The 24,380-nt window shown below is 48.0% G+C and overlaps 3 protein-coding genes across 4 annotated transcripts in view; 1 reads left to right on the top strand and 2 right to left on the bottom strand.

Moving 5' to 3' along the window:
* Window positions 1-4,097, bottom strand: part of NFAT5 (nuclear factor of activated T cells 5) — a 54,431-nt gene extending 50,334 nt beyond the window's left edge. For both annotated transcript variants that reach the window (XM_065745274.1, XM_065745276.1), the window contains exon 1: window positions 3,758-4,097. In XM_065745274.1, coding sequence (XP_065601346.1) covers window positions 3,758-3,830 — 73 coding nt within the window. In that variant the 5' untranslated portion in view covers window positions 3,831-4,097. The remainder of the gene's footprint in view (window positions 1-3,757) is intronic.
* Window positions 1-24,380, top strand: part of NOB1 (NIN1 (RPN12) binding protein 1 homolog) — an 84,328-nt gene that overhangs the window by 59,021 nt on the left and 927 nt on the right. The window lies entirely within an intron of this gene.
* On the bottom strand, window positions 12,145-22,920 carry LOC136054176 (cytochrome b5). Its single transcript, XM_065745288.1, has 5 exons — window positions 22,699-22,920; window positions 16,832-16,960; window positions 16,258-16,284; window positions 14,062-14,093; window positions 12,145-13,139 (listed from the first exon to the last, which is right to left on the bottom strand). Exons 1-5 carry the CDS (start codon window positions 22,852-22,854, stop codon window positions 13,049-13,051), a joined length of 435 nt encoding a protein of 144 aa, XP_065601360.1. The 5' UTR covers window positions 22,855-22,920; the 3' UTR covers window positions 12,145-13,048.

Below are 24,380 nucleotides of genomic sequence, written 5' to 3'. Positions count from 1 at the left end.
TCTAGACTATCATTTTGCAGCCACGTATTTCACAGTTCAGATTTTAAAGCCAATAACAGATGGACTCAAAGGAGAGTCAGATGTGCCCGAGGCCAGCACAACTCATAGGGCTTTGGGAGAACGGTGCTCTGGTCTCCATCAACCCGCAGAAAGATGCCCTCAGCACAGCCTGTCTGCTACAGACCCTTCTCAGAGGACTCAAAGGAGCTAAAATGTGTTATTTCTCCTCCTGAAAACTGCTCCCATTTGTTCTAAAGTTCAAAAGTAAAAGCAGGCTCTCGCTGCTTTCATAAAGCATCTGTTCTGCTCCTCTTTGATCATCCATTCATTGCCTTGCTAGAGTTACTTCTCGGATTATGGAAAGAAAAAAGAATTCTAGTAAAAAAAAATTGCTACGAAGTGTGTGTACTGTACCAGAAAGTCCCAGTGAGCACAAACAGATCGCAGTCACGTAAGCATGGAAGGAAACAGCAGTGGGACTGTGACATTTCCAGGGCAAAGGAGCTATTCAGGAGAACGCTCACATTTTTTCTTGTTGCTTCTCAGTTCCAAAAAGCCCTGCAGTTTTACAGGTACTTGGATAGGAAAAACAAAACAGAGGGGAAAAAAAGAATAAAGGGTTCTCATCTTAACTCGGTACGTTACTTTCTAGCTGCTCAAAATGAATGTGTTAGCTAAATGAGCACATTTAATCAGTTCAGATTTAGTGCTTGACATTGAATGAACTGCTTTGATTACAATTTTGTACCTCTGCCTGTTCATAATGAATAGTTAACTTTGTTATATTCCAATTCTGCATATGATATTCAACCACAGAACAACCAGCCTCAAGGTTTTTGGTTTTATGCTTCAGTGATTTTTCTACTACATTACTGATTCGCATGTACTTTTTGGTCCTTTTATTGCAAAAAGGACAGCATGTTATATAAAGAGCAGAAGGCAGAAACGCATCGTTCTCTGTCATCTATTAGCAGATACCATCCCTCAGCAATGGTTACGAAGCATCTGCTTTTTAGAAATATTGATGATATGTTATGCACCGAAAGCTGCTTTTCCGTGCTCAGCACTGCAGGAATGGGCTCCAGCAGCAGCCCCAGGAGCTCACAGCCCCAGAGCAGGGTCCCAGAGGCCGTAGATCACAGCTGCTTCCCAGGCACGCTGAGCCAACGCCAGCGCAGCGGAGACGCAGGCCCACCCTTCCCACAGCTAGTTTTCACACGTCCCTTCCTTGAGTCAGCGTAAGTCATTCGAGGAGACCCATGGCAAACTTCATCCAGTCATAAAATCGTAATTTCTCTTCCTTTTTTTTTTTTCCCCCTTTTTTTTTGGAGTGAGAATGAAGAAGGGAAAAATTGAGTTCATTTTAACACAACCATCCCCCAGCCAGCGGTTCAGCGTAGGGTTACAGAAACATCGGCCGAGCAGAGCAGTGAGGAAAAGAGGGGGACGAGACTGAAGTCAGCACGTGAGGATGCACGCTAGCTGGAACCACTCGCGAGCTGCAAGTACAGAGCATGAACTGGAAGATAAAGTTCTTGGGATACTCGAAGGAAAATATTCCCGTTCCCAAGCTAAACATGAACGGGAAAAGAAATCCCTGAAAGGAATGATTAGATCAAACTACATCAGTGACTCTTGCTTTTGATTGCCATTGCTCCTCAGGTCCGTGTGCGTTTATGTTTTCGTCAAAACGTGCAAACAAAAACCAGCGCTGAAGTGGCCGCGTCAGACGGAACCGTACCGCGCAGTGCCGGGTGAGCGAGAGCCGCGGGGAGCGGCCGGGCCACAGCGCACCGCACATCTCCGCGCATCCAAATATAACCTCGCTCTTCCCCTAAGAGCAGACGGGATGATTTAATCCGAGCACTAATACTCTTCTTCTCTCCTTTCAACCGAGCAAAGCACAAACGTTAGGAAACTTCACTGACCCCCTGGAAGCCCTCAGTCCTCCTGCCTCACTCCCATCCACACTGTTACCACAACGGCTCCACGAGCACAGCTCACACACACAGGCACCAAGCGATGCGGCCACAGCTCAGGGCACAGAGGAAAAGCCATGGGGCAGTGCTGCCCGGCTCCCAGCACACCCTCCCCACAAGCACACAGCCTTTCTGCTCTGTGCAGACCTCCTCCTTTATCTCATCAGTTGCACTTACACTCCTGGATAAGTTTATCCAGAGCCTTAAGTGCACAGGATAAGTTTATCTGTTCTCATCTACAAAGTAAAATAGCAACCAAGTGTGTCCCGATTAATCAGATAACCACTAACATCCTTCCCAAAATCCTGCTAAAATCATACCAACAAACCTTGCAGCAAAGGAGCCATTAATTATTCATTCTGTTGAAGCACATCATTCATTCTAACTTCCAATTTAGATCAAAATGCACTACAAAGTAATATCTCCTCTATCTTTCATTATGATGGAATACAAAAAGCCAATCTTGTTTCAGGTCTTCACTGCTGCACCGTTCACCTCTGCCCAGGCAGTGCCCCACTGCACCCACAGCTCCCTATGGGCACTCCCAGCATGAGCCATCCCTCCCAGCCCTCTGCAGGCTGTGACCCCACAGCAGTGCCCCCAGAAGAATGTGCTCCTGATGAACCAGTTTGAGAGGCTCTTCCTACCTGAAGCTGACACTCAGTCATCCCATTAAACAGAAACAAATCAAAGATGTTGACAATTCACAGCAAGATGAGTGAGCTCACAAGTTCTGCGCAGTTAAGCACAAGCCCTTGAGGAAACCTCATTGTTAAAGAGAATGCCTTCATGTTACAATGCCTTACAAATTGTTTTAATGAGGCGTTTTTCAGATCCTCAGTACAACCATCCAAATGACTTTTTATGTTAACTTCCTCACCAGCTTTATTTTTATTTCCTTACTTTATTAGAATTGTCCCCTTCTTCTGCTGTGGGCAGAATGAAGCCAGGTGACACGTGTATCTCAGGTCACAGAATCACACAACATCCCAAACTGGAGGGAACCCATCGGGCCCATTGAGTCCACCAGGACAAGGGCTGTCCACCTTACAGCCCCACAGCAACAGGGCTTCAAGAAGCATACAAACGGCAGCGTAAGGTCCTGAGCAGTGTGCCGAGGGTCCAGAGCAGTGCAAGAGCTCTGAAGTTGTACTTTATTCTTCAGATTATTTTTATTTCTTTTAGCTCCAGCATTCCTGGAGCCACACAGGTAATGAGCACATTAACAAGAGCTCAAAAAACCCTAAATATATACATATATAAATGTCACTTTAATCTTTCCTCCTGCATAGCTGCCCTCGGCACAATAAAACACGGTCCACCCAAACGTGCATCCCCACATCGCTGCCCCTCCGACGATTTCACCCAACGTAGCGTAGCTTTTAAACGGCCGGAGCGGCAGCCGGTGCCTTTGTCCCGCTCGCAGCCCGCACCGCGGGCACGTTGGATGCCGGCGCTGCCCTCGGCCCCGCCGCCCCCCCGGCCGGGCCCGCTCCGCTCCGCTCCCCCCGGTTCAGCCGCCGCGCAGCGCCGTTCCCCGCCGTAGGCCCCGCGAGGCCCATCCGCATTCCCGGGCGGGCGGCGAGCCCCCCGCCGCCCCCGCGGGCAGAACCTGTCGGGACGCATTCTTGAGGCGGCCGCGGCCGGGCCAGGAATGCGGCCGGGGCGGGCGGGCCGAGCGGGCCCGGAGCCGAGCATCCCCGCGGCGGGCGGCCCCGGCGCTCCCCCCGGCCCGCTGTGCCCCCCCCCCCCACGCACCTTCCCCCGGCCCCGCTCACCCTTGGAGTAGAGGGACTTGGGGGACTCGAGGTCGAGGTCGGCGCTTAGCAGAGAGATGAAGTCCGAGGGCATCGCAGCACCGCGGCCCGGCTGGGGCGAGGGGGGCGGCGGCGGGAGGGGGCCGGCCCGGGGGGGGGGCGCTGCTGCTGCCTCCGCCGCCCCAGGGAGGGGAGGGCGGGCACCGGCGGGAGAGAGCGCGGCGCTCCGCTCGCCGCGGGGCGGACCGGGTCGGGCCAGGCCGGGGGCTCCGCTCGCCGTCGGGACCGGGCGCCACCGCCGCCGCCACCCGCCGCTGACAGGAACCGGCCGCTGCCAACGGAACGCGCCGCCCGCCCCCTCCGGCACCGCTCTGCGCCTGCGCGGATTGCGGGGAGGGGGCGCGCGCCAGGAACACCGGCGCCGCCTATCTGCGCGTGCGCGGCGGAGGGCGGGGAGTCGCGGAGACGGAACAGCCTCGAAGCTGAACTCTCTGCGCCTGCGCGGAGCGATCTGCGCGAGCTGGCTCGGGACTGCGCCGGGAGGGGAGAGGCGCTGCGGGAGCGAGTGGCGCCAGAGAGGTTGTGCGCATGCGCATGGAGGGCGGGGGGGGCGGCAGTAGGAAGAGCCGATGTGGTGGCGGGGGGCGCGGAAGCGTCTAGAATGGGGGGGGCGGGGCTGAAGGGCTTCGCGCGGAGGCGCTGAGGAGAGCGGAGGATGCGGCGGTGGGAATGCGTCCGGAATTGGGCGTCCGGATCTGGGCCCCTAGTACTGGACAGATATGGATGTACCGGGGAGAAGCCAGCGCAGGGCTGCTGAACTGCTGAAGGGATTGGGGAACCCCTCCTGCGACAAGAAGCTGAGGGAGCTGGGCCTACTCCGCCTGAAGGAGGCCCAGGGCGTCTCATCGTGGCGTATGAGTACTTGAAGGAAGGCGAAAGAAGGCAGAGCCGCGCTTTTGCCAGTGCTACCCAGAGCCAGGATCAGAGGCAGTTTGTGTACTTGAACACGTGAAGTTCCCCTACCCATCAGCAGCTCTGCCCATCACTACTGTGCAGTGACAGGCGCTAAGACCGTAGGCTGCGTGGTCCCTTGTGTGGAGGTCTCCAAAGCTGCCTGGACGTGGAGCTGGGCACCAGCTCACAGTGTCCCAGAGCACAGCACTGCGAGGCCCCTTCAAATCTCAGCCATTGTGTGAGGACAAAGCTGAGGCCAGGCAGTGTGTACCCCTCCTGGCAGAGGCTCCGGTATCCCTGGGGCACTGCAACTCCTCCATTCCAGCAGTCATTGAACTGCCCGGAAGCCAGCACCTCTGCTGTGCTGTCCTGAGGTGGTCTGCAACAGAGAAGGAAGGCAGATCTTACTCCTGAAAGCAATGAGAGAGAACAATTAGGGGTAAAGCACATCAAGACAGGCCTAGAGATAGAGCACAGTTGACGGCACAGGACGAGGCTAAAACTGGAGAAAAAGAGTCAGAATCCTACAAGATCTCAGCTTCCAGCTTCACCCCAGACCCAGGTGAGCTTTAAGCTGCAAGGGCAGCTACAAGGTTTAATCAGATTTATCTCTGCATTCCCACTAGCCACAGGCTCTGCATTATGTTGCTGTTATGGGCTGCGCGAACCTATTCTGTGTTCCTTGCTGAAAACATTCAGGACAGCATAGGAAGAATTCAGACCGGTTCCTCTTGGGGGTTGGAAGTCACCACTGCTGGCACAGCCCAGCAGCTTTGGCACCAAATCCCCAAATGTGCCTGCCTTTCAGAGACTGGCGTGATTTGGGGGTTGCCTAATGACACAAGTACATGCACAACAGAGTGAGCACGCTGATGTGCGGGTTGATGTCAGCATTGCTCCATCTGTGCCACTGGAATCTGGAACAGATTTTTTGATTCTGTGTGGCCTTTCATGGCCCATGCAGTGCTGGGCACCCTTGAAAAAGCCGGTCATGGGAAAGGCTGGAGTGCCAAAGAATGTTGTATATTAACAAGTACTGACATTTTCCTGTACATTTTTGGGTTTTGAGCGTTTTGTGCCTTTAGCTTTGGATGCACATCCAGCTTCAGAACCTGGGCTTGCAGCTCCAGGCAGATTTGCTGTGGGCTCCTGGTGCTTTGCAGTCAGTTTGGCCGATGGGGAAGATAATTTGTGTCCCTGGAAGGGGAACTGCACGTGGTGACTGTAGTGGAAACAGTGAGTGCTGTCCTAGCTGTGCAAGCTGCACAAACAAGGGAAGTTTAAATAACAAAGGAAAGGAAACATGCGACCTGTTTGGAGCAAAAGGGCCCTCAGCTGAGAGAACACACTGGTGGGGTTTTTTCCCCAGATGTTGCAGCAGAGATTTACAGAATGTCAGGTTTTGGTCAGGGATGCTGCCCTTGGCATGTGGAGATGCTTGGCTCTGTCCATCCCCACTCCACTCCCACTCATGAATCCTCATGGTTGGACTTGAACTTATAGCTCTTTTTTAATCTTACTGATTCTGTGTGGAGTAACATAGCTGAAACACAAAAAAGTCTCAGCCAGTTAACTGCCAGGCATCAAAATGTGAGACTTGTGCTAAAAGTGATATATTCTGTATAATTAAAGTATTTCCTTGTTTCATAATGAAGCTCTTCTCCCTGTGTAAGCAGTGGATAGCAGCAGGTGTGAGTGGGAAGCAGTGTGCTCCCTGCTTGTGTGCGTACATCGGCAGGTGCATGCGTAGTCACTGGCCCTGCTTGCAATGTCTAAACCTGTGTAGGTGTTGTATTTTCTATCTATGTTAGAGGGCTGTCAGAAAATAATTAGGCTCTTTCAGCAGCTGCCCTACTCCAAGATTACTGCTTCCTGACTCATTAGAACTGCTGAGGTTGGCAGGAAACTTGTTTTATAGTAATTTCTGCCAGCAGCGTCCCTGGAGACGGGGCAGCTGCGTGTGTGACACCAGTGTCCACTTCAGCCTCGTGATGTAGGCACAGGGCCGCTGGAGGTCAGTGGGCCGACTGCTATTTACGAGACGATCGTTAGTGCTGTCATTAGCAACCATCAGGAGCTTCCCCTTGCTCCGATGGCTGCATCGGCCGGGCAATACACGTGTGCAATTTCCCGACTATTTGGCCAACTTTTTGTAAAAGGAGGGAAGAGTGGGGCTACAAGATAACCAACAAGGTAAGGATCGCCTGAGGACAGTAACTTGAGATCTGAGAGCAAGAGCCCCCAGATGTCTATGTGCCTACTGCAGGACTCCTGTGGGCTGGCAGGGGTCAGGGCAGCCGAGTCCTGGGGCTGCACCAAGCCAGAGAGCCCACTTGCTTCCTGACAGGCCCTTACGAGACACATCCAGGCCCGATTTTTAGTGAACTATGCTTTTAGAGAATTAGGAGAATTAAGAATTGTGTTTAATTGCTTACAGATTTCCATAGCAGTTATCAGGGTAAAGCTACAGCAGCACTGCTTGCTTTGAGGGCAACAGCTGTGGTTTGCCAACATACATCAGCTGCATAAATGTGTGCCCCTCTGTCTAAGTGTATGCTTCAGTTTACAAGTGGTGTTTTTGCCACTAAAAGAGCCTCTTCTAAAAAAAGGGTCTTTTTCCTCACTTTCCGTGAAATATTCCTGAAGAGACTTCCCAGAAGCTGTGGGCAGTTGGTTTGTGCCCTGCTCCTTGTGAACAACAGTACAACAGGTCGTAGTGTGACGGAAGAGGATAACAACATGGGAAGGCCAGTGCCTGCAAACAGCAGCAATCCAGCACATCGTCCGTGCAGGGCAGAGTCAGGATAGTGCTCAAAAAGAATTTTGTGATCCCAAAGATAAGAGTATTGGAAGTGACATGCAGCTCAGCAGCAAAAGGTCAGGAACTGGAGAAGCAGTGAGGTTTCCTATTATAAATTATTGCCCCGCGAGTTGGGAACAGTGACAGAGGAAACGCATCTGCTCCAGGCAGTCACGGGGGGGCCTGGTCACGAGCACAGCATCTTCATTCAAAGCCTGTGTGGGATGTGACAGGCAATGTAACTCTCCTAGGGATGGAGAAATGGGTTTTTTGGGGTGTGAGGCTTTTTGGGGAGTGTTTCATACATCATTGTGGCAGCAAAGGTGATGGGAGGACAGTTGGACTGGATGATGTTGTAATCTAGATAAATTCTAGATCTAGATTCTGCTGACAGCTGTGGGAGTGTTCCTTTATAAGTATTCATGTAAATACTGTGTTTTTTATGTCCATTTCATCTTTCTGTTGAAAACTCTGCTCCCACATACGTGGCTCTGATGGTCTGTGTTCTCGTGCACTGCTGGAATGTTGGCAGGCATCTGGTGGCAATGCTCTGCTGCCCAGTGCTCATCCCAGAGCCTACACAGCCATGCTGTCACACGAACAGACTTTAGGGCTACTTATCTGACACCTTCTTCCATACTTTACTTCCTTAACTTCTTTTCAGCTTACTTGTTACCTTTCCTGAGCAGGTGACTGGATTTTATCAGGGCCTTTCACTACACCTCTTCTGCAATTATAAAAAGTCAAATTATTATTATTACAGTATTAAATACTCTGCAGAATCAGCATCTGCTGACCAGAGAGCAGGCATTCATGAAACTGGAAGGACAGGACAGTACTCAGCCACGTAGATGCGCCGGCTGGTTGTGGAGATGTGCCTTACAAATAAGTTTAGAACAGGAGAGTGATTGCACAATGTTTATTAACTACAAGCTTGAAAATTGTCCATGTTTAGACCACTGTGGAATGAATGCTGCAGAAAACCCCATTCATTTCCCCCCACCACCAAATCTGGTCGGCGTTGCTCACACATTGTTTGTCCAGAAACTGTTGCTTTCCTGGCGCAGAGCAAGAACAATTGTGCTGCTTGGTTACAATGCTCTGAACAAGATCTTTGGCAGAGGCTCACTTTTAACTGATGCCATCTGAAGGATTTTTCCTCTGACAGGAAGACACATCCTGCATCTGCAAAAGCTCAACATTTTCTCAGCTTTAACTCAGTTTTAAGCAGAACAACTGTTGTGGCCCAATTTTCCCTGCTCAAACCACACTATGCTTTTACCCAGCCACTCTCAAGAATCCAACTTACAGCTCGGGTTCCTTCACAGCGATGTAGCTCTGCTGATGCTGGTGTCCCCTTTCCACAGAGTGAGGGCCGTGCTGGAAAGCATCAGATGGCTGCTGTGTTTCCCCCATCCCTTGGCCTGGTTCTAGTCATCCTGAGGGAATTCAGAAACTCTGGGCCTCAAATGCGAGGATGAGAGCTGGTCAGATTTATAAAATATAACAAATACTTGAAATTCAGAAACAGTAACAATCGGTGGATGCCCAAGAGTGCAGTAAAACTTGATGCTAAACACTAGTGGACTCATACCGCATGTTGTGTCTGTTGTAGACAGTGTTATGCACTTGCCCATTGCACACTTATTTAACGAGGCACAGCCCAGCTCACCCTGCAGGAGCTGGCTCTATACATCCTTCACAGTGGCAGGTACCCACAACACCACGGGAAGCTCTGCACCTCTTTCCTTGCAAGTTGTTCAATTTATCAGCTAATTGCAACAAAGCTGGGAATGCATTTGGAGCTCCCAGCCCTCCTCCAAATGCCTCAAACTTGTATACAGCCACATTCTGTGCTATTAAGGAATTGGGACTTATAAAGAGGCAGGAGCTGCCAGCATTCAGCTTTGAAGTGCTCCCAAGGCAGCTCCAATACTGTGACGCTGACCACATGTGCTGCTTCTGTGCCCATTTGCAGTTCTTCACCTTACAGCCTTTTCTCCTTCACCTGCAGGAAGCCTGCAGCATTTCAGGGAGGTTTCTGGCAGGGTGAGAGCTGAGGCAGCACCTGCATTCTGCAGCTACATCAAAGCCAGCCCCAGCAGCGCAGGAGTTAAGCATAAGTACAGTAACTTGGGAGCCTCCTATTTTAATCCTCATATAAAATGAGTAAACAACTTTGTTAATACCTCCTTCATGTGCTGAGCACTTCCAGGCCTGCTGGCCCTATCACTTGGTGAGCCACAGGAGGAGAGAGGAGATGGGAGCTGTGCCCAGCAGGCAACATCCAGCACCTGGGGTCAGCAGAGCCAGTGCCCTTCAGAATACATGGATGCTGCTCCTAGCAGGTAAATTTGGAGAAGGCTTTGATGTAGCTCCTGCAAAGGAAGCTCGAGCACCTTGAGCTCTCTGAAGAGTCAGTCTGCATGCAGAAAAGGGGCAGCTGTTTGGCAGAAGCTGCTTGCATTTCCATAAGGCATTCAAAAAGGCACTTAAATACACAAAAATGCCACATAACAGGCCTGGAGGTCTTTCATGGGTAGTTAATGGATTGAAAGGAAGCAACAACAGAAAAAAGGCAACATGGTGGGAATAAGCCAGTAGTTTTCCCAGCATATGTAGCAGCAGGACAAGATCTAGTAATGGCAAAATTTATTTAGAGCAGTCAAAATGTAGCTGGATGCAAAGAGCACCAGGAAAACTATATTTTAAAAATGAAACAGTCAGAATGCAGGTAAAACAATGCCTGCGGAGAAGACTCATTTGTTACCACCATCACACTGGCCAGCACCCAACAGCTCCTCTCCTTGGGCTAACCTCAGGTTCTTGAAACCAATCCCTCTGCTGCAGAGGGCTCAGGACTCTCCTGAACTAATCCTCCTCCGAATAAGATGTTGGAAAAGCATGCCTTCCAGCTTTAAAACTTCATAGAGAATCCATTATAAACCTAGCTGTTTCCATAGTTAATGACCTAATGATAAATGTGCAAAAATACCTGTTTCCAGTTTGAACTGCTTTTGCTTTAATGAGTGGACCTTTTTCAACTTCAACTTCATCCTCCAGATCAAAAAGCCCTTTGACAAAGTTTCTGTTCCACATGCAAGCTCTTCCATGCTGTGATTTTGTAACCTTCGATAAGCTACACTGAGCTCAACTGTCTCACCATAAATAATGTTTTCCAAGCTTTTAATCATTTACATGTTTTTTTTCCTCTGGATTTTAGAAGCTAGAGGCACAGCCAGAGCATTCATTCCCTGCAGCAACAGTGCCAAATGCAGGCAAGAGTTCCCACTACCACAGGAGAGGAATGCACTCAACCTTTACCTCTGGTGTCACGCTCTGCCACCTCCTTGGTGTGATGCACGCTCCTCAGGATGCAGCCAGGCATCCCACGTTTCCCAACACACAGCCCAGCATCGAGCTCGCCAGCAACACTGGTGGCTCAGTGCCAGCAGCTCTGGTGTTCCTGGGGAGCATCTGTCTCCTTCCAGGTCAGAGTTTCAAACAGCACACATTGCTCTTTGGGGGTAAATCTAGAACATGCTCACTGAGCGGTTCTGCCCTTTCACCGTTAAACAAATCTTTCCCTTTTTACTTTGTCCTTGTGGTTTTTATATTGATTTTATTAAACCATGCAATATACCTTGCACTATAAAATCAAATGCCTTTCAGAAGCCTAAGCAGCTCAACTGATCTCAAATATAAAAATAGCAAGTTAGACTGATACGTTTATTTTCTGTAAGTTTAGATTGACTGTCCCGTTGCATGCTTTAAGACCAGTAGGACTATATTGCCTGTTACCTTTATCCTTCAAAAATACACCTAATTAGAACTACCCAGATCTTTCCCACTAGATACTCCTTGGCTCAGTTTTATCTTTTTGTCATACTCTTGTTAAAATAAACAGAAACCAGACAACCAAACCAGCTAGGACAGAATGAGGGACAAACGCAGGGCATTCAAGAGCCACTTAGGCAATGGTGAGCTTTAGGTTTCCCTGTCCTGCATGCAAGGTTGGCCAGATAATTCACTGTATAAGACAGAGCAATGAACAGTAGAGAACCATGTCCTGAAGGGGAACAAAAAATAACTCTTGGGGGGGCTTCTGCTGCAGATCTCCTAAAAAGTGTTTGAGGAACATGACCTGCTGCTGCTGGGAGCAACCAAGCCAAGCCCACTAGAGCAGAGGGAGCCCCAGCAGCGTGCTTTACTCCTAACAGCTATGCAGCTCCTTGGCCTTCATTTTTAAAGAGGTGGACTACAATTGGAAGTGCAAGAAACTTCCAACTTCTGAGGAACATAGTGATTTCATGGAAGAGAAAAAGAAAAGAACAACACAATCTACAGGAGGTTTTCACAGACAGGACACTATATTGCTTCTCTTTTTGCTGCAATTCAGAAAGGTGAACTGTTATGCTGCAACATTTGGATTAGGAACCAGTGTCATACCACTGAAGAGCATAAGACCGTGGCACACAAATTCCCTTCTGAGAGCAGATCCTGAAATCACCTCTCCAGCTGGAAGAGCTGGAAAGCTTCATGCCTCATGCTGCATGAGGCACACCCGCCTGTGTGCTGCTGGAGGCTGGCTACAGGAGGCAAAGTATCCTCCCATATTCAATCCAAGATAAAAACAGCATTTTATGCACAAATCCCAGATGGATTTATTTTCCCTTTTTATTTAAGAAGGAGAGGCAGGATTATTTGTGGGTTCCCCCCCCCCCCCATCTGATGCAGATTCACAGGCAGTAAGAATGAGTTTCATTTCCAATACATGTGTTGGATCAAGATCCCAGGAAGAAAGAAAAAATTCCATTTCAAGAGGCCACACGTCAGTTCTCATTTCTGGCATTGCCACACACAGCACAAAAGCACCCGAACAAACAAGGATCCAAGGCATACGTCGTTTCACAGAATATACATATTAAAAGGACAAGTAGAAATATTACAAAATGAACGGAATCACTTTTAAAATATTTGTATTTGTTGAACCGTTAAAAACAGACACTTCCAGAAAGAGGTAGCAAAGCTAACAACTTCCTGCTGCTCTGATTAGCGTTGCCTGCGTGCAACACTGCATGGGAAAGTTACTGTGGAACTGAATCTCTCAAAATCTTTTCTGGACAGGATTGTAGACAACTTGCAGTTTATTTCTGACAATGCTATGTGAAGTACTGAGGCAAATCCACAGGCTCACCAGCAGCTGTTTTATGTTGTCTGGCTTAACAGAAAGGCATTGAAAGAAAAAGGTTATCTGCGTTTTACTTCAGAGAGCAAGAGAGAGCACAAGCACGCACACACCAAGGAACCACACACAAACATAACAGAATGGGATGCTGCACTTGCACTGCCACAGCAAAACCAAAGTACGACAGATCCCTGGCTGGCAGAGCTAAGACAATTTGGTATGAACTCGGTCCCATGGAAATGAACATCACTTGACAAAGCTAAAAGCAAGGCATCAAAGGTGAAGGGAACCAGAATTCCACGTGTTGCGTGCATGCACTCTCTCTCACACCCACTTTTTCAGGCTTTCTGAGGTCCTATTCAAAGTCAGTTCAAGACGATCTCCCATCCAGTATGTAATAGCGATACATTAAACCTATGACTAGTGCTCCAAAGATAGGGATTAGCCATGTCGACCAGAAGCTATGGGGAGGAAGAGACAAACAAAAAAAGTACTAAGTTAATAACACATTCAGTACGTTTGCTACTTGCTACACGTCTGATTTCAGCCATCTCCCACCAGCTCAGACCAACCACTCAGGACACAGGACAGGACAGCTCTAGCTGTCCCATGCTCAGGGCTCCCCTGCCCCTGTGAGAGGCCCCCGTGACTGCAAAGATGGCTTAGTTGCTTATAAAACAGCAGCTGGGTTGCTGAACTTTCCAGACTGCCACATACAGAAACCAATTTGAGTATTTTGTTGTTTTCTTTTCTTAAATAAGCCAGACTGTCAATTTGTGCTATACAAACAGCTGAGTTGACTCAAGGATGGAAATTACTACATCTACCCCACAATAAATCATCCTTACTCATAAAGCTGAGACCACAGGCACAGGCTCACCTTTAGCAGCCTCCTTCACAAAAAAAAGTTCTGATACAAAAGAGTAGGTTTGTGTTCTGGTTGCAAGCACTCCTGAATTTTCAACAGAACTGCACTGGTCACCATAAAGATCCTTCAGAAAAATGCATGCTACTGTGCTGCATCATGCCTGGCCTGCAGCAACTACCCAAGTACCCACTGAGCACAAAGGGAATGCAACCACGTTTTGCAGAATGAACACATAGAGAATAAAAGCTAAAAAATCCCAGGGTTCCTGCTCTGCCCAGTGTGAGCAGGGGATCTCTCACTGCTGTCTGTACCTCCGTCTCCAGCAGGGGACAACCTGGCAGCTAACTCAGTGTGATGCAGTTTGGCGGCTTATTTTGGAGTACCTCCTTGTTGGAAGGACAGTACAGTAACATGCCATGGAGTGTCTTCCTGCCTGCTAGAGCTAATCTGCAGTTCTGCAAATGGAGAGTCCTATTCTCCCAATTTCTTACTCTTATTTTAAGAAAATACTATACCTTGTTTGTCCTGAGGATGTCTTATTTTGATCCTGAAAGAAGGAGGAGGGAGTTAGCAGGGAAAAAAAGAAAAAGTCATGCTAATAAGACTTCAAGACTAGACGTGCAATTGCAAATGCAGAGGAAAAATAGCCCTCCTCTTCCTTTTCTAAACATCCTCTCTATCAGAGGCATAGATGCTTCTCAGGATGTTTGCCTCCTCCCCACCTTCACATTTTTTCCATCAGTCTAAACCTTCCCACCCAGCTCTCAACTTCATACTACAATTCTCACCTTCCTTAAAAAATGGCCTTAAGACTGCACTGTTCATTTTATATGATACAGAAAGTAACTGATGATCGTAGAATCATGGAGTGGTTTGGGTTGGAAGGGCCCTTTAAGATCACCTAGTTCCAACAGCATACAGTCTCCTTGGAGCCTTCCCTTCTCCAGGCTCAAGAGCCCCAGCTTTCTCAGCCTGTCTCCACAGGGGAGGTGCTCCAGCCCTCTGATCGTCTTCATGGCCTTCCTCTGGACCTGCTCCAACAGCTCCATGTCCTTCTTGTGTTGGGGGCTCCAGGTGGGGTCTCATGAGAGCAGAGCAGAGGGGCAGAATCACCTCCCTTGCCCTGCTGGTCACACTTCTCTTGATGCAACCCAGTCGGCCTTCTGGCTGCAAGTGCACACTGCCAGCTCATGTTCATACAATCATTTCACCATGACCCCTTTTCCAAACCTCTGTCTGCATCCCCATCTGCTATTTACTGCTTGACCACTGACATACATAACTGTGAAGTTCTCTTCAAATCTTCCTTTGCATACAACCTGTTTCTAAACTTTCATTCTTTCTTCCTTTTTCAAAAAAAATCTGAGAATTAAGTACATTTTCCAGTCAGCTGAAAATTACTTTATCAATTCTACAACCTCTTTCTCAATGGCTGTTGCTGTTCTCCAGTACTTACCAGCCAAAAATCACCTTACTTGTCCATTCTAAACAGTATTATCTCCACTCCAAGAGAATTGTAGTGCTTTCTTTTTGCCACAACACCCCATCAGTGGATGCTAAATGTTAACATTTAACTGTGGGGAGTTACCTCTGACCTGAGTTGTAAGAGTATGCAGTCACTACTTTTTTTTTTTCTCTCTCCTGGTAAAAAATAAATAGGTAGGATCCAGATTACTTCCATCTGTTATACTTGGTCCACTTTTAAAACAGATGTTGCACACTAGGGAAAGACGCACTGGACTTTGTCTAGAATAGAAAAATATCTGCAAGAATACTTAACTCATATCCAGGAGCATTGCTCAGATTAATTTCTGTGCACGTTTTAAGCACATCGTTCTGTTTATGAAACAGAGTAGAACCAAACAATATAATGTTAAGGTGAATGCATAATCATGCAGCCCCGCTTTATAACTCAGACCAGGCTTTACCTAGCCTGAATTGCTCTTTCTGTGGCTGACTGTAATAAGCAAGTTCTCCCAAGGGCTTCAGTTGCTGCTCACTGTTGACAGTTTCCTTATTGATTCCCGGTACTCGCAAGTGGCCCTGCTTCGAACAACATCTAATGAAAGCGTTGTTGAAGTCAGAGCTGTGCCTGGTCCAAACCTTCAAGCCAAGCAAGAAGAGAAGCCAGCTGCAAGACACATGTTTACCTCTCAGAGGGGATTCTATTTATTACCATTTCCCTCTCCCTATCCCTTTCAGAGGCATTTTTTTGCAACACTGTGTCCCATTCTAATCCAAGAGTACCTGAGTTTTAACCAACACCTATGATTTCTAGGGCAGTTAACAGAAAATTCTTGTTTTACAGCCAATCCCATGATGGCTGTGCCCGTCTCCTGGCTTCAATGTAACAACACTAACAGTTCAGTCATCAGGACATAGCGAGTACTGCAAAAATATAGTCTGTGGCTCAAGATGTGGAAATAGCACTGTTGATGTCAGAGGAGAGAAGGCACACAAAAAAAAAAAACACTTCCATTTTCACACTGAGATGCTTGCTGAGCTTCTGAACAAAAAGAAAAGAATCGTTTGCTTGGAATATTTATTCATTACTGTAGTTCATAAGCATAAAGCCATAAACTCCAGAGGGGAAAAAAGGCAAAAAAAAAAGACCAGAATAAAAGGTACATAGTGACTGCTTTGTTCATTTGGTAAGCATAATGTTTCCTCAGCATTAAATAAAATGGAACAGTATAACACCAGTAGCTTACCTTAGATCCTCCCTTTTTACGATCATCCTGTCATGGGCAGAGAAAAAAGAAGAAAAAAAGAGATAAGCACTGACTTCCAAGAGAAACCTGCAGACACTACAGTCATTGTGAGGGAATTGTTCTGTACACACTCCTCATCATACAAGCAATTGCCTGGACTCCAGTTTTCAAAGCAGACATACCCCCAGCACCCAAAGGCACTGTCATTCTAGTAGGCAGGAAGCTGGTGTTTGTGTCATGACCCTGTCATCTCTCACCCTCCTCAACAACAGGTATGGGGAAGTTACAATATTAACAGCTAAGGAGCAACTGATACAGTCAGTTGCTTTAAGTGCCACCAGTTTTTAACCAAAAGGAGAAACCTGTTCTCAACAGTGGGTAAAGGAAACTAATCTGGTTTTGTTCTCTCAGAAGCGATCCACTTCCCTTACCAGAAACCCTGGGTGACACAGAAACTGTATAAAAACCTAACTACTTACTGTGCAAGACTCATCTTGGTGTACGTTTACTGGGTTATATAAAGGCACACTTCTACAGTGTTCCATCCTGTGTTTGCAAGAGGGCTGGTCCTTACCGGGTGGATCTCCCCTATGTAGTACTGCTTGAGCATCTCCCTGGCATCTGTGGAATGGCCAACATCTTCAAAGCTCTCCGTGGCATCTCTGCCAGCTTGTTCAAGCAAGACCTCTTCTCCACCTGGATGCTGGAAGAGAAGACTTGAGGTGAGCTGAGTGCCAAAAAAGGTACCCAGAGTCTCAGCAGCCCTTTTCATTCCTTATAAATGCCTCAAACCAACATCACCAATAATATCTACTGAAGATTCAGTCATTCAACCTCTCCTTCAGGAGGTCACAAAGAACAATGCATGCTGTACATCCTGGGAAATACAAAAAAAAACCTTTCCAAAGAGTTGAATCTCCACCTTACACAGAGAAGCACAGCTTAGCACCCTACAGCAAAGCCAGCTCTTCTACAATTCTGCAACTGATTTGGGCAAGAAAATAATACAGAAGAAAGCATATCCTCATGTACCTTTTCATAGGCCTCACTGCACAAAAGTCTCCCTTGCAGGAGCCTCTGCTGCAGGATTTTTTCACTAAGAACTTCCCTGAGACAACTCAGCTCTCAGTGAAGCACAAGACAATACTGCTTTCACAGGCATCAGTAGAGGAAATGATGTTCTGCATCTTCAGATTCAACAAAAAAGACAACAGTATTTAGCTGTACAGGGAGGAGTGGAGAAGAACAAAGGGAGAACACATTGCCATAAGAAGCTACAGCTCTAACATATCTGCACCAGTACTGAACATGATGCAGCATACAGCCACTTAATGACTGGTAGAGAAAGAAAAAAATAAAAGTGACCATCTGATATCATATACTGATTTTAGAAATTCAGGAGCTGTACCAACAGAAGCACCATATCCACAGGACATCCCTCAACAACACAGGCACTGCTGGTTGTGCCGGACAGTCACAGGCAAGACCAGGCAGTATGGACTGAAAAATCTCTAGTGCAGAGCTGTTTGCCTTGATGGGTTGGGCTCTCCTCTACACTGTCAGTACCAGAATTCCAGGAACAGACTGGCAATAGAAAGCACTAACCACAAGGCCAGCAAAGTACAATCTATTTACAGTGTGTATATGGGAAGAAGTACTTCTGTTTAAACTACCAGCTAATCCAGTTAAACCAATAAAGCGATCAGGCCGCTGAGTCCACACACAAGGACTAACCCAGTTCTGCAGAGTGCTGGGCAACAGGCACTAAGTGCACTGGCCGAGAAGATGAGACTTGCTCAGTGCTGCCTGAAAGTCCTCTAACACCTAGAAGCCCGGAACTGCAGAAGAGATGGAGCGTAATTTCACATCAAAGGACTGAAAAACCATTTTTCTTGTAATATCCTTTTCCCTCCGCACAGACACTGAACAGTTGTTACTGCCTCTCTTTCTTCAGTTTGGTTTTTCTCCCAAAAGCCTAAATATTCTCACTTGGCTATGCCGCCTCATACCAAACATATTCCGCTTGGACACAAAAACAGTTCAGTTGTTTACTCCAGGGAGCTGCTGCAGCCAACTCTCCAAACCCCATATCAGAGCAGTTTATTCTGAATAAATCCCTTTATTGGCCAGGTATGTAACATAATCAACACACAGCGCGCTCAGCAGCCACGAAGGGCAAAGTCTGCAGGCCTGGGAGGGAGCGGGCCACAGCCAGGCATTAGCTCTGCTCAGCTGTAAAACCAAGAGAGGCTCCACTCTGCTGCTCCCCTTCGAGCCCAGCCACGTGTCCTACTGCTACTGCTTCTGCTCCAAGGCTCAGCTGATCTCAACAGCAGCCAGGGTCAGGGGCTGCCACAGCAAAAAAACAGCCCTACAAAAAAGGAAAGGAAACAACTCTGTGCTGGTTGTCATGAATTAACACTGCAGACCTGGGTGCATGAGAATCAACAGGAGCAGAGGCTGCAGCAGGACCCCCGCAGGTCACCTCAGCACTCTTCAGCTCACACTCAGACCTGGCTGTAGTGGTCGGATGCTGCGTCCTGTTCTGCACAATGTGTGCAATTACCCAACATCCAAAACACACTTGTAAAGATCCTCTTGCAAAAAAAATGAGGCGAGGAAGGGCCAACCGTTTACTTTTAAGATTTCTACAAAACCCCCTTTGGGACATCTTGATAGAAATCTCACTTCAGAACTGATTTTTTTGCAGATTACCCTGCTTTCCTAGTCATTCACCCTAGAAGAGCACACACAGCCTTGCAGCAGTACGGAACGTGGAACAGTAATCTGCTTTGGGTGGGAACCAGTTATCGTATGTTCAAGGGACCAAAAAAAAAGTGCAAGAGAAGAATGGCAAATGTTATCCCTCTTAACATGTTTGGTTCTGAAGCCTTCCTATGCCCTTGCTGAATCTATAGTAATTATTTACTCACACACATCTGTCCTTCAATATCATCACCAAGACAAAAAACCCCACAAAATTCTGGAATATCTCTGACAGAACTCTCCAGTCTAGACACCCACAACTGCAGCCAGACAGTTCTTACCCTGTCATACCCAAGCACATGTAAAACCAGACTATTTATACAAGAAGTCATCTACCCTGCCACAAAACTTCCCAAAGCTACAGCTCCTGCAGAAAAACATATAAACTGTGAGAAGCGTGGCAAAGTCTGAAAATAAAATGTACTTCCAGAAGAAATAATGACCAAAATAAAGCTCTCCTGAACGTGAATACACAAAAGCCAACAAGAATAAGAGATGGGCCCAAGCCAGCCCTCCAGAGTCCTCCTTAACAACAGTAATGTAACCAGGACCTCCCTGACTCTGGAGTCTGTCACATACATAATGCATTGAGTACCTGATGACAGCAACAGTAATAGCCTTGAGGCACCAGTCCTGGAAGGATATACCCACTGCCAATGAGCAGAGAAAACAGCTTTCCAGAGGGAACTCTGCCATCTGGGAGTAAAAGCAGCAGCCACCACGAGCTCAAGGCACTCCATAGCCCCAGCCCCACAGCGCAGGGATAGGTGGCTGCTCTTGTCACAGTCAGAAGGTTTAAGGGGGAAATGAAGCCCCAGATTTGCAGAGTATGCATAATACTTGGAGCTACAGCAGATGATCTCAAGTGAATCATTTCCATGTGATCTTTGAATCAAGTTCTCTGAATCCAGAACCTGCTCCCACAAAGCAGAGAATAGCAGCAGTAGGACATTAAGTAATCCCATATCCACTCCAAACTTTAAATACACACTGATGCTCTAAAGCAGCAGGTAAAACGAGTCTGTCCTCAATGACTCTCCCTCTCATAAGTATTTAGGAGCAGCTCATATAGCTCTCACGTTCTGTGTTCAGCCAGCAAGGTTTTTATTGGTGAAAGCCAAGAAGATGCTCTCTGTGAAACCTTCAGAAGGGACACTTGCAGCAGCAGTCAGCAGCACAGTCAGTTCTGACAGCACATGGCAAAGGTTCAGAGAACATAACACAGAAACTTGATGCAGAAGGCAAGAACCTGGAGCTGTCTGCAAACACCGAATGCCTGCCTGCATGTGTGTGGCAGCCCCCGTTACAGGCCCACTGCAAACTGCAAACGAGTTCAGTAGCAACATTAAGCTCTGTGGTTAATTAGGTTGCTGGATCAGATAAGAAAATCATCAGGTTGAGGAGAGATGCAAAAGCTTAAATTTCCAGCCACCATTATTAGAGAAATATGCTATGAAAGGGAAGAGTATTTCTGTGCCACAGCCATGTGTCAGCACCGTGCAGGCCAGAAAAATACCTACACAAATGATGTTCATCAGCCACATGTCCTTCCCAACTTGTAAGACACGAAGCAGGTTTCTCTAAGACTGTGTCCACAGCACTGAAACAAGTCAGCATAAGGAAAATCAGATCCTGACATTCCTTCTCCCTCACAGAGTTTTGTTTTCAGGCACACCTGAGTAAGCAGGAATCATGTGCAGAAAGATGAAGGCATTCAATATTGTTTTCCTAGTGCTGGCACGCAGATTTTGAGTTGGCTAGCTAATGGCTGACCTGCTGCACCTAGGCTGCAGAAATCATGAAGCAATATTCAACAATCTTCTAGCAGGGAGGATTCTTAGAGATAACACAATTGCTCCGAGGCAACGCTCCAGCAGAATTCAGCAATCTTGTTCAAATAATCTATGGCCAAAGGCCAGAAAAGGCAACAAGTAGACACTCCTTCAGTGACTACACAGGATCAAGGGAAAATATTACCCACTGAAACTCTGATAGCTGCAGTTACAACAACCTGGGGCTCAAAAGCAGAACAGTTTATCAGACAACTGTAACCTTGGAACAAGACAAACATACCTGGTTCCGATCAGCTACACATTGTTCTCCTGTCACTGGACTGATTACAGTGGGATAATAAAATGTATTTCTGCCAATAAATTAGGCCATGATCTATGTTTACAAGCTATAGATAGCAGAGACTGTTACGCTAGCCGCGCTACTACACTTCAAGAGTAGCCTTACTATTCTTCCTTTCCCTAATCAAAGCAAATTTTTATGTCAGAAAAACACAAATGGGAGAAAGGCCTTTGGAAGGGAAGTGCAAAAACTTCTTCTCAAGGAAACTTTTCAGACACTCCACCCAAATTGCTGGGGTGGAACGAGGCAATTTTGGGGTCTCATTTATGAACACTGAAGGTGCTCCTGAGAACAGGCTCCAGATGTCATCTTAGCAGAAAGAGCCAAGATGAAGACTGTGAGCACTCCACAGTGCCCATGCTGTGAAACAGTGTCATACACACTGCCGGTCTGCAGGTAAATACCTTGAAAATTGTGATTTTAAGAAAAAATCTTCAAAGATTTATTTTTTCCTAACTCTTAATTCTGAAAGCAATGAGCAACAACCATAACCACACACTGAGGCACACATAAGATGAGGCATGTGCTTCCTGCAAGTTCCTTCCCAGCTTCCAGTTGTTTTTGCTCTTCCTAAGCCAAAGGTGCTTTGTTATTTAGAAACAAGAAATGAATTGCTTTTCCACATTTTTGTCCCATCTTCCCCTGAATCTGCCTGTCCTCATAAACTAAGTTAGAAGGAAGACTCAAAGCACAAACCAGATTCAGAATGAAGCGTTGTGATGCTGGATCCAAAGAACAAAATACATCATGTCCAGCTTTATTCATGAACGCTAGAAGCTGCACTGAAAGCCACTACTTCCAGCTGCCTGGCCACTGTAGCAGAGCTGACACATTATCAGCCTCCTCCTAACACGGAAAACCTCTTTCACCTCACCAAAGGAATGTGTTGCTGTGATGTGAGGAGCACACAGCAGGCATGCTTTAATCATATATGCCTGGAGGAAAACAGAAGTTTAATTTACACAACCAAAACCAGCAAGCAGGAACTTGAAGATTTGTAATGAAGTGCTGTCCTCCAGCCGGCTCAAACCAGCTCTCATCCTCACCCTATGGATGCTGCAGTGGCCTTGGCATTACTTTAAGCTGAGACAAACTTTCCCTTTGAAATGTTGTTAGCATTTCTTCCTGCCCAGTTTTTATTTCCAAAGAGCAAGGACTCTGCTTCCAACTTTCTTAGAAGCAATAGTTGAAGGCATCAAGCCTAAACACATTTCTTGTCCCTGCAACCAACGGAATTGGAGATGTCACAACGGACGAAGCCTGCGGCCTTCCCAAGCCGCTTCCGCGAGGCTCGGGGGCATTGCTCCCGCTGGGGTCCGACCGCAGACGGCGGCGCGTCCCCGCAGTACGGGCGGGCAGAGCGGGGGGCTCCGAAAGGCCCGGGGCTGCCCCTCTTCTCCGGAGCAGCCTCGGGGCCCGGAGCGCCTCACGCCCCCAAGGCCCCGTGCCCCAGCTCCGGGTTTCCCCGACCCCCCCCGGCCGCACCCCGGCCCTCCCCCTGGCCTGGCCCGGCCCGGCGGACCCCGCCCCGCGCGGCCTCACCTCCTCCAGGAAGCGGGTGACATCGTAAACGCGCCCGTGGATGACCAGCCAGACCTCGCGGTTGGAGTTCCTCTTCTCCACCTCCTCCAGCGTGAACACGGGCCCGGCCGCCTCCGCCGCGCAGCCCCCGGCCTCAGTCCGCTTCCCGGCCTCCATGCTGTACGCCGGCTGCTTCGCGGAACGCGCGGTTTGACCCGCGGCTGCCGCCGTAGCGATGTCGGTGGAAGCCGCGCCGCTCCTGCCCCGAACGTGGGCCGAGCCCTCCGGCCAATGAGGAGCGAGCGGCAGTTGCGTCTCCTGGCGCCGGTCGCAACCAATAGCGAGCGACCAGAGCGGGAGGGCACCGCCCCCCGGCTCGGCTCACCTCGCGCAGCCTGACCCCGCCGGGCACCGCGGGACGGCTGCGCTTGGTTTGTTCTAACGCGGCTGCTGAGGCAGCAGAAAAGCCTCAAAGTAGCTTAAGCCTTGTGCTTATTCTTCTTCCGATCCTTTATTGTGTAACTCGTTTCAGTCCTTCACGATGTGTCCCTGATTTTCCCTGTGATCCAAGCATCCTCTTGGGCACGGAGGTGCCAATGTGACATGCAGTCTTTCAGTTTCCTTTCTGGAGAACATTTCTAAGAGGGAAGCTCTCCTTTCCCTCATCAGGCTACAGGTTATAAACTCATTTTGGGATTTCACCATCTTCGATCCTTGTTGCCACAACATCCTTCTGCCAGGCCTTGGCAAGTGCAGTCATGCCCCATTTCCTGTTATAAGGGTTGATTCTACCCTTGCCTTGGCCAAGCTACCTGTCTGCATTTTTCTGCTAGGTCCATCCACGGTGCAATGCTGTAATGCCATAATGTGATAGGAAGTACAGCAATAATAGCAGAGTGACACAATCCTAGGTCGCAGCAAATGAGAACAAGCCCAAATACAGCAGCCATGGATGCAGAAATGAAGGAAAACTGCTTAGCTTTGGAAGGCCTCTAGCAGGCAGGGAGCCACTGATCCACTGCCAACCCTTAAATAGGGCTGGGAAGGGCTGATCCTGGCTCCAGCCTTTCCAGTCACTCAGGTACATTGCATGCAGCTGAGCTCCCCTGGGCTGGCCCTGCCTTCCCACCAGGTGCTCCATCACTGCTTCAGGCAGTGACTGAGCATTTCTGCTACACATGGGGTTGCATCAAAAATGGTGTCCCTTTCTCAAGACCAGTTTGGCATGTTGCTGCCTGTCTTAATTTCCTTAGGAAGCATTTGCCTTTTGTCTCCTGTTGGCTCACAGCATCATTTTCTGCAACATGTGATCAATTTTCAAATAAGTGCCTTTGTACTTTCATCTCTGCAGCCTACATTCTTGATGGGTTTCTCCATATATTCTTCAAGATAATCTCATTACCCTCCTTAGCATTTCCTGATTCTGCTCTGACAACAGTTTTGTTACAGTTTTTCTGTAGCACTATCTTTCCAAGACTACCTGGTACAATATCTCTTCTGCAGTGTGTGCAGTACAGTGGGATCTTGGCCCAGGATAAGGCTTTCAAGGCACAGTAGCAGTACAATTCTTTTGTGGTGACAAACAGCTTCTGTGTTTACTTGATGAGCAACAGAATTTAACCACTGCTCCTCATGAACATTATCCAACAGAAGTCAGACATCTACTGCATGTCTGTTCAGGGTGCAGGCCCTGTGGGGCAGAT

The sequence above is a fragment of the Cyrtonyx montezumae genome, unplaced genomic scaffold, assembly GCF_038088225.1.
Source record: "Cyrtonyx montezumae isolate F1298 unplaced genomic scaffold, pur_monq_1.0 scaffold_35, whole genome shotgun sequence".
Lineage (NCBI taxonomy): Eukaryota > Metazoa > Chordata > Aves > Galliformes > Odontophoridae > Cyrtonyx > Cyrtonyx montezumae.
Note: the sequence above shows the minus strand (reverse complement) of the source record. Positions and strands in the feature narration are given on the sequence as shown.